The sequence below is a fragment of the Durio zibethinus genome, chromosome 1, assembly GCF_047325235.1.
Source record: "Durio zibethinus cultivar Kanyao isolate XHJ-2024 chromosome 1, ASM4732523v1, whole genome shotgun sequence".
NCBI lineage: Eukaryota > Viridiplantae > Streptophyta > Magnoliopsida > Malvales > Malvaceae > Durio > Durio zibethinus.
In genome coordinates this window covers 30,023,040-30,032,828 of record NC_143162.1, presented here as the reverse complement: position 1 = coordinate 30,032,828, position 9,789 = coordinate 30,023,040, and the positions used below count along the sequence as shown (strand labels likewise).

Genomic DNA, 9,789 nt, shown 5'->3' with positions numbered 1-9,789 from the left:
CTAAATGTTTCATTATTCTGGTAGAATTCAAAATTAATCTTTCATAGAAAATTATTCATTCGTAATTTTCTAGACTTTTTATTGTTAGTTTTTATGTTTATTTATTTTTTTATCATTTGTTTTATTTTTATTTTTGTTTTGTTTTAAAATAAAATTTTTTTTAATTTTCTTTTAAATTTACCATCATTATGGTACAAATTAAAAAAAATTTCTCTTATAAGTTGCATGTTCACAATTGTTTGAAAATTTATTGTTACTAGTTTATTATTTTGTATATTTATTTCTATTTTATTTTTTCTTTTTCTTTTTTATTCTTTTATTTTTCGAAGTTTGTTAAATTTTAAGTAAAATCATGTAAATAAATTTTAATTTAAATATTTTTATTTCATAAATATTTTATATTTCAACAAATTTAAATTTTAAACATGCATATTATTTAAATAATATATAAAGCATAAATAAAAGTAAAAGAAAAAAATTAAAAAATACCAGAAACAGGCAATGAACGGTCCAACACCAATTTGGATTAATTCAGCAGTTCTTTAGCAGTCTGGTCCTATTCAAATGGATTGGTCAACAAGAGAGTGGGTCACGAGTCAGATACGAGGATCCCAGGTCGAGTCACAGCTCAAACGTAGATCTTGGGCTCTAAAACGACGTTGTTTTACCTTTTATTGTTTGCAACATTATTTAAGGCCAAAAAATATTTCTTATTTCATTTTTTTTAGACTTCCTCTCTCTAAAGTGAGAGCTTCTCTCTCTAAAAGAAAGATATCACGCTTGAAAACCAAAATAAAACCCAAAAGTTGATCGTTAGTATCGTGCCGGTTATCATTGGTTGTCACTGTCCATGGTTGCCAGTGACAAAAAGAATTATTAAAAAATCTTATTGACTATTTTTTCTCCCTAAACACATATAAGGCCTTCGTTTTGCCAGAATTGACCACAATCAGCGTAGATCGAGAATTAAAATTTTAGCCAAAACTTTTCTGTTGTTTTGGTTGTTTTATGGTTTTTGTTTTTGGTGCTGAGATCTTGCTATTAGAGGCTATGATTTTTTTTACTGTTTGTATGTTTGGCTTTTGTTTTGGTACTTTTGGTTTTGACAAGAAAAATTTTTTGGGCAAAAACCCTTTTTTTTTTTTTTCAGAAACCTTTCTTCATAGATTCTCTCTTTTCTGAGTTTCTTTGTTTTTGTAGTTTTTTTCTCTCTTCCCTGGGTTTGAAAGGTTCTATTTATAGATCCAATCTATGATTCAAATCATAGATTTCATGAGATTGAAGGCAAAATTTTAGGTCACACCAGTGATTTTTGGGCACTATAATTTCTACTACACAATTAAGTGAGTGTTAGGGTGGTGAACGAAGAGTGCTTTCAGTGCATTTATTGCACCCAAAGACTTTTAGATCAAAAGGTCTTAAAAAAAAAAAGGAAGGTCAAATAATAATAATAATAATAATAAACTTTAAAAAAATTATATTTAAATTAAAAAACAACCAGACAAAATGGTATTTACAATCTGCATTCAGGGTAGGCATTGAGGACTTTTGTACATCCTGCAAGGAATTAAACCTCACAATTTTAAAGAGCTTGCCACTTGTGCTCATGACATGAAAGGTAATTTTAAAAATCTTGATTAAAATAAAATTATTCTTCTAAATATCTAATCCAAACACATTCTAAAAATATATATGAATTATAAATGCCAATAAAGATCCGTTGAATTGGTAATGTGACCGCTAAATCAAGTCTAGGATGCAACAATCGCGATTTTGCAAGTGTGTTATGATACATATTCTAATTATTCACTTGTAACAAAATGCTTCAAAGAAATTTCAAAATAATTGTAAAATTAATTTCCTAAAATTTTAAAACGTTGTAACCAATTCGTAAGAGGTTCAGAGATCCATTACCTCATTTGTTATCATACGTACTAGTAGTCTCAAATATTTATCAATCACCAAATAGTAAATCTAAAGCTTCAAAATATCATAATTGCTAGCAACGATTTCTAGACCCAAAGTCCCCAAGACTAACCAGCTAGTAGTTACTCATTGATATCTGAAACATGTTAATGAATAAAGGAATGAGTATATCGAAGATTGAAATTACACAATTTCTAAGTAGCCAACAATTTTTTCAATGCTCTAAATTTGTTGTCTTGAAGATTCAAAGCACCGACAGATTTTAATTGCCTAAAATTTGTTGGGGTTGATTGAAATTACAGCTTACATGTTTTAGATCCTAGAATTTTAACCTCTAAACAAATTAATCTCACGCAAGAAAATATATAACTGAGATTGGTTGTCATAGGAAAAAATCGATACATCGTTTATGAAAATTTTGATGTCAACAATCTTACTTGGCAGACTATCCATAATTCGAACATAAATCCTCGCCCTGGAATGGGGTTTTAAACCCTCATTTTCTTTGGCAGCAGTTAGTAAAACACAAAACAGACCAAACTTATCTTGATTTTAACAAAGACTAAAACGACCAAGACTTGGAGTTGGAGTGAACTACTCATTTCCAAGCCGGGCCGGTTGGTAGCTGTCATCAATCACACCATTTGCGGTGTAGAACAAGTCATTGCTAGCGATTGTATGGAAGAATGGAAAATAAAAGAAAGTGATTTGTCTTCTTGAGTTAGTTTTTTTAGAGAAATAATTTGATTATGATACTATTGTGTATAATATAACTATCACATCGTTTATCAAATAATTTATAAAAAAACCACGTAAATCAACAAATTAAAAATACAAAAAAGATAAATTCAAATATAAGATTAGATCAAACTCACAAATATTGGGATATATATTATGATCTAAAACTTCCAAGGTCTATCATCTTTATTTGAAAAGAGAATTCATTTTTTTCAAACTAAAAGTTAATTATCTACAGCGTGAATAGACACCTTTTTTTCTTATATACCAAAATAAAGTGAATCCATACGAAACATTAGATTAATTTTGCAATAATTCTACCCACAGAAATGTGCACTCTCTCTTATCCATTGAGATTAAATTTAATTCGGGGTAAATTATTTTCCAAGAAAGAAAACTAAATTTAGTTTAATTTGGGAAATAGTTATTTTCGTTTATGAATAATAATCAAAATTTTGAAAAGAGAATGCGAAAAGTCTGCACTGAATTACATTCAGTATTCTAGACTAACGTTGACCATATGAATCGTTAACTCTGCACCTTCGTTTGGGTTACAATAATTACTAGAAAATATTTTTTGATGCAAAAAATTCATAATAATTATGATAGTTATAAAATATATTAATTTGTATCACTATAAATTATGAGATAAAAAAAATTAATTCTTATTCTGAACTTAACTATTAAAAAAAATTATCAAAAGAAAAAAAAAATTTTAATTAGATATATTTTATAAGAGAAAAGTTCTTAAAAAAAATGATTGATTTCTGAAACTTGTTGGGGAAGATAAAATTTATTTCTTTTTAAAAAAAGAGCTTACAATTTATACAATTAACAAGTAAACTAATAATAACTTAAAAGTATTATATTATAATTAAAGTTTATGACTAATCAAATGACTTTATACAATATTAATAAAATCACTTTGAGAAAGTAATTTTTTAAAAATAGATATGACTCGACAACGATTTAAAATTAACATAAAGTAAATTTGATGTTGACTTGACGTGCTTCCCAATTATATGGCTTTGCATCTTCAAAGGCGCTTTCCTATAAGCAAATAAACTACGTTTGGATGTTCTCCAATTTACCCTAGAGTCGAGGTAAGCAAAGGGGGTCATGGGTTTGCATGGTATCTTTAAGGAGCTTGTTCTGTTCGCAGTGAAGTTAACAATTGCAGCAACTTCAGTAGCAGCTCAAGCAAAACCGGGCTGCCAAAGTAACTGCGGAAATATCAGCATCCCATACCCTTTTGGTACAGGCAGTCCTGGCTGTAATATCAGTAGGAACTTTTTCATCCGTTGCAACACCACCGTCAGCCCCCCAAAAGCATTCTTAACCACCAGTTCTATTGAAATTCTCAATATCTCTTTGGATGGTTACTTGCGCGTCCTTGTTGGGACAGGTTATGACTGTTACAACTCATCAGGACGTAGTTCGTATTCCGCAGCGTGGATCAGGCTTTCAAAATTCCCCATATCTCATGCCAGAAACAAGTTCACGGCCGTTGGTTGTGACACCTACGGTTATGTTCAAGGTTCCAGCGGACAGACCTATTCAACCGGATGTTTAACATTTTGTAATGAAATTACCGATGTGATAAATGGATCTTGCTCTGGCATTGGCTGCTGCCAGACGGCTATCCCAAAAGGAGTGAGGGATTATACTTTGACTTTTGCTAGTTCTCGCAACCATTCCAATGTATTGGGCTTCAATCCTTGCAGCTACGGCTTTGTTGTAGAAGATGGAGCGTATAGCTTCTTTGTTTCAGATCTTTACACAAAAAATTTCACTGACCGGGAATTCCCAATTATTCTTGATTGGACAATCGGGAATCAAACTTGCACAGAAGCTAAAATGGATCCAGAAAATTATGCTTGCAAGGAAAACAGCTATTGTATAGATCCAGAAAATGGCCCTGGATATCTGTGCAAGTGTCTTGACGGTTTTCAGGGTAACCCTTACCTTTCCCATGGTTGCCAAGGTAAAGATATCAAATTCTCCATTTTGGCTTCAATCAATGAATTTATCTTATTTCCACGGTCTGTTATATGTAGATAATAATACTTTTGATTCCAATTTTTCTTTAAATGTGTTAAAATTTCCAGATATTAATGAGTGTGACACACTGAAGCCTTGCAATGGAACATGTAAGAATGTACCTGGAAGTTATAGTTGTTCATGCCAAGAAGGGTTTGAGGGCGATGGCTGGAAAAATGGAACAGGCTGCAGTCCTAAAGTTATCCCCCACCGTCAGAGTTTTCCATTTCTTCTTGTTGCCTTAGGTTGGTACATATGAACAACGCTACTAAAATTTTAATTTCCTTTTATTTGGTATAAATACTAATTAGTATATACTTTGTACGATAAATTTAATTAAATGAGATAAAACTGAACAAAGTTTAAACTAAATCGGTTGAACTGACAATTTTTTTTTATATTCTAAAGAATCTAGATTATATATATCTCAAACAAATTCAAATATTCTAATGATTACTTTTTTGTAAAATTTGACATCTTTTATATTAAATTTATTATTGATTAGAAGTAAATAAAAATGGGTTTTTTAAAAGCTTTCAATATTGAAATGGTATTTAATCATACATTTATTTTGAGTCAATTTAATAAAATATTTAAAATAAATAACTATTTTAAATTTGATTAAAAAAATTAAGATGGTATTTACAAATTTGAAAGGACTAATATATTGTTTTGTGGTACAAAACAAATTAAAATTCAATGAAAATTAGCCAACACTTGTGAAATTAAAGAAAAAATCAATAAATAAACTCAATTAATCAATTCCTATCATCTTCTCAAAACAATATAAAACAAATCAAATAATAAACTTTTGATAGCATTTAACAAGTTCGAAATTTAAATTTTAACATTTATCTTCTTTTAATTTATTTTTAAATTTAGATTTCTTTTATATATATATTAAAAAAATACTTATTTTAGAGGCTAGATGAAGTACTTCTCATTTCAAAACAAAATGAAACAGCACAATTAAGTTTTTTAAAATATTTCCGCGGTAACTAATATATTACGTCTTGATTACAGGTATAGGCGTTAGTCTATTATCTTCCCTCTTGTGCTCGTCATGGGTGTATTTGGGGCTCAGGCAAAGAAAGCTCACCAAATTGAAACAGAAAAACTTTCAGCAAAATGGTGGAATTTTGTTGCGAGAACAACTTTCGAAACTTGAAGAATGCAGCGAAACAGGTAAAATATTTACAGCCGACGAACTCAGAAAGGCAACGAACAACTACCATGAAACTAGAATACTCGGAAAAGGAGGTCAGGGGACTGTTTACAAAGGAATATTGCCTGATGGTCGAAGGGTTGCCATAAAAAAATCCAGCATTGGAGATCAAAGCCAAGTTCAACAATTCATTAATGAAATTATTGTGCTATCCCAAATCAACCATAGGAATGTGGTAAAACTCTTGGGATGTTGTTTGGAGACACAAGTCCCCTTGCTAGTCTATGAATATGCAAGGAATGGAACCCTCTTCAACCACTTGCACAATGCTGCTCTTGCATCAGTCATATCATGGGAAACTCGTCTGCAAATAGCCATAGAAACGGCAGAAGCCCTTTCCTATTTGCACTCCGCTGCATCTCCGCCGATTATTCATCGCGATGTCAAGTTGACCAACATACTTTTAGACGAAAATTACAATGCTAAAGTATCTGACTTTGGCGCTTCAAGATTGGTCCCTACAGATAAAACACAGATAACAACGCTTGTGCAGGGGACTCTGAGTTACTTGGATCCTGAATACTTGCATACAAGTCAATTGACCGAAAAAAGTGATGTTTATAGCTTTGGGGTCGTTCTCATTGAGTTACTAACAGGTCTACAAGCGCTTTCTTTTGAAAGACCAGAAAAAGAGAGGAATTTGTCTATGTACTTTGTTTCTGCGATAAAAGAGGGTCTCTTGCTAGAAATTCTTGATAGACGAGTGGTGATTGAAAAAAACATTGAGCAGCTTAAGGAGGTGGCAACTTTAGCTAGGAGATGTGTGAGAGTGAAGGGAGAGGAAAGGCCAACTATGAAGGAAGTTGCCTCTGAATTAGAAGGATTGCTGGCAATGGAGAAACATCTATGGGGAAAAGGCGACTTACATGAGGAAGAGGCTGAACACTTGCTTGATGACCCGTATAAAAATAGCATTCGCTATGATGGCTCAACTAGCTTCTCGATGGGGCCTGACAGCATTAAAAACCAAGTCAGTTTTGAAGTTGATGGTGCGCGATGATCTCCTTTTACCTGTTGGTTTTCCTATACATTTTCTTCTCCCTTCTCTTGGTTGTGAAAGATGTTATCTGATTAGCTTAAATAGTGAGCTTGTTGTATTAGAAATTGGATCCAAAAGCAGAACTTTAGTAATTTCCCATAAATTCAGAGTGAATAAAGTTCCATCTTATGATCTTTTCGGTTTTACAATAAAAAATGTTTTGGATTTAATTATTATAGTTTTGGCACTTCAATGGGTTAATGATAACAAAATATATTCAACTAAAAATTAAATATATATATATATATATATATATTCTCTCTATCACATTAAATTAAGATCAGTTAACCATTCCTTTTAACAATACTCTAGCAATTGATCATCATAACTAACCATAATTAGGCTCAAATTAAGAAAAATACACATAAACGCAAATTAATTCCTCTAATATGAAATGAAATGCTAAAGTGCGGCTAAAATGTTGAAATCTCCCCCAATAGAAACTCATTCTATATCTTGTCTTACCAGTCAAATAGGAGGGTGGTGAGCAATTTTTTTACCCTCCTTTCCCTCCATCACTTCTACCCTCTCACTCATTTTGTGGAGGCATCATATACCGAATGGTGTGACATATACCTAACACGAGATTGATCAGTCGGAAAATTTTGTGAAAAGTCATAAGTAATATTGATCTTTTATAACATTGAAAGGTATATGATTGTATTAACAAAACAAAAAAAGTACTTGAGTAAAGTAATGGTTAATAATGTAAATATAAAATTATTATTGGTTGGTAATATAATAAATTCTTTTGACATTAGTTGAAATTAACTCCAAAATTTTTTTTATTAAGTTAAAAAGACTCTAAAAGAAAGAAAATTATAGTGGAAAAAGGAAAGAGAACCATTTATTAAGAATCAACAACAAAGAAAAAGAAAATAAAAAATTGTCGAAAAAAATCTACATTATTTTAGTGTAAATGCCAAAATAAAATTTCTAACAAAAAAACTAAATCTACATTATTTGACAGTTTTTTTTCATCTTAGTTTGATCAAGTAAGCCTTATTTGATCATAATTCGATTCTTTTTGTTTAAATTTTTAGATTTAAATTAATTTTGATAACATTATATAAAAATTTAATATTTTTTAAGTTATCAATTTTTTTTTTTTTTAAGTTACGTGACATTTTTATTATGACTTGTAAAGTGAATTTATTTTATTACAACATTCAAGAAGTGAACTTGTATAACATTCCTTTGAATTTTCGATCTAAAATTGTTTTTAAAACAACTTCTTATAAAAATAAAAAAAAAAGATCTTGTAGAGATTTTTTACATATATAAAGTTGATTTTTAATACTTTTTAATTTTATTATTTTATATTTTTAGAAGTATTTGATAATATGTTAATGAAATTTATTTTAAATTATAATAGTTTTATATAAAATAATGTAAACAACTATATTACTTAATAATTTATTAGACTTGTTTAAAGGTTGAACTATCCACTCAAGTTTTAAGAAAATTTGGATAAAAAATTAAAACTTTTTAAATGAATTTTGATACAATTTTTAGACTCATATAAATTTTAAGATTTAAAATTCAAACTCAGACCTAAATTCATATATATATATATATTTTATTTTTATATATATGTGAATTACATAAAAATTAATTCACATATAAATAAAAATAAAAAATATATATTTTATCAAAATTATGATTTATTTTTATATAACTTTTTTAATTTATAAATATAAATTAAATATAATTTTATTAAATTATTTTTTAAAATTTTTTATCATATAAATTAAATTCAATATATAAAATATTAATATCAAATATAAACTTATCCAAACCAACTCAACTATAAACACCGCTAGAAGTTGGCCTTAATGAGCATAAATCCTCGTCTGTCCCTCTAAGAAGAAATGTCATTTGGTTCACCAGACAGTAAGTACGTTCCGGTCCCAATGTACCAGGTACTTCATCCACAAAACTCCAAAAATGTACCAGTTTGTTTTTCCTTTTGAATTTTCGCTGCTGAAAACAGCAATTGTCTTTCAGTTGTTTCACCTGTAATTACTTGGAACTTCATTGATAGGTACTTCAGTTGAACTCAACAATCAGCTTCTCTAATTGACCAATATAAAGTTGTTCTAACAAAAACAGGAACCAGGTAGAAATTCTATAATTCACGCTGCTGCTGCTAATAATAATAATAATAATAATAATATCCTAAATGTTGAGTTTCTCGGAAAAAGAAAAGAACAAATAATATATCAGGTCTTCCAAAAAAAAAATATGTAACTGGATTTTTAAATAAATATTTTAATATTTGAAAGCAGTTAAAATAAAAAAAATGAGATATAAATTCTCATTTGTGAGAGAAGTATAAATTAACTCATATTTATATCCTTTCGATCATTTTAATAAATTTTTATGTAAATCTATAACAGGGCAACCCCAAAAGACGGGCGAGAATCAATCGAGCATTCACGTGGTCAAAATTACCGGTCTTATACACAACTTTGTATATTTCGTTTTCACTGAGAATTACTACAATGTTGTTTTTGCCATTTTTTTTAATATAGAAAAGAGAGATTCCAACCTTTTTCTTTTTAAAAGAAGGGGCAATACTTTGAAAATTACGGTAGTACAAATGTTTGGATACTGGAAATTGGCTTATCAATCAAATTCTTGGTCAATTTATATTTCTTTCTTAAAATTTTGGCCCACTTACCAATCCTTTGTCGACGGTTTGTCACGCCGATTGGTTTATGACTTTGCTTGGTAAGAGAGAAAGTGAGGGGTCGGAATAAGTGGATGGTAAAGAACATAGAAATTAGATAACGAATTGTTCTTACCCTCCTATTTGACT

The 9,789-nt window shown here is 29.6% G+C and overlaps 1 protein-coding gene across 1 annotated transcript; it reads left to right on the top strand.

Moving 5' to 3' along the window:
• The first annotated feature begins 3,750 nt into the window (after window positions 1-3,750).
• On the top strand, window positions 3,751-7,076 carry LOC111310755 (putative wall-associated receptor kinase-like 16). The gene is made up of 3 exons (XM_089764346.1): window positions 3,751-4,648; window positions 4,773-4,949; window positions 5,728-7,076. The coding sequence occupies exons 1-3, from the start codon at window positions 3,784-3,786 to the stop codon at window positions 6,927-6,929; spliced, it is 2,244 nt and encodes a 747-aa protein (XP_089620472.1). The 5' UTR covers window positions 3,751-3,783; the 3' UTR covers window positions 6,930-7,076.
• Window positions 7,077-9,789: the final 2,713 nt, after the last annotated feature.

Excerpts from the sequence above, each read along its gene's own strand:
- LOC111310755 (XM_089764346.1), top strand. The coding sequence starts at position 3,784 with ATGGGTTTGCATGGTATCTTTAAGGAGCTTGTTCTGTTCGCAGTGAAG. Across the intron at positions 4,649-4,772 it reads CCTTTCCCATGGTTGCCAAG|ATATTAATGAGTGTGACACA; the intron begins GTAAAGATATCA and ends TAAAATTTCCAG. Across the intron at positions 4,950-5,727 it reads ATTTCTTCTTGTTGCCTTAG|GTATAGGCGTTAGTCTATTA; the intron begins GTTGGTACATAT and ends TCTTGATTACAG.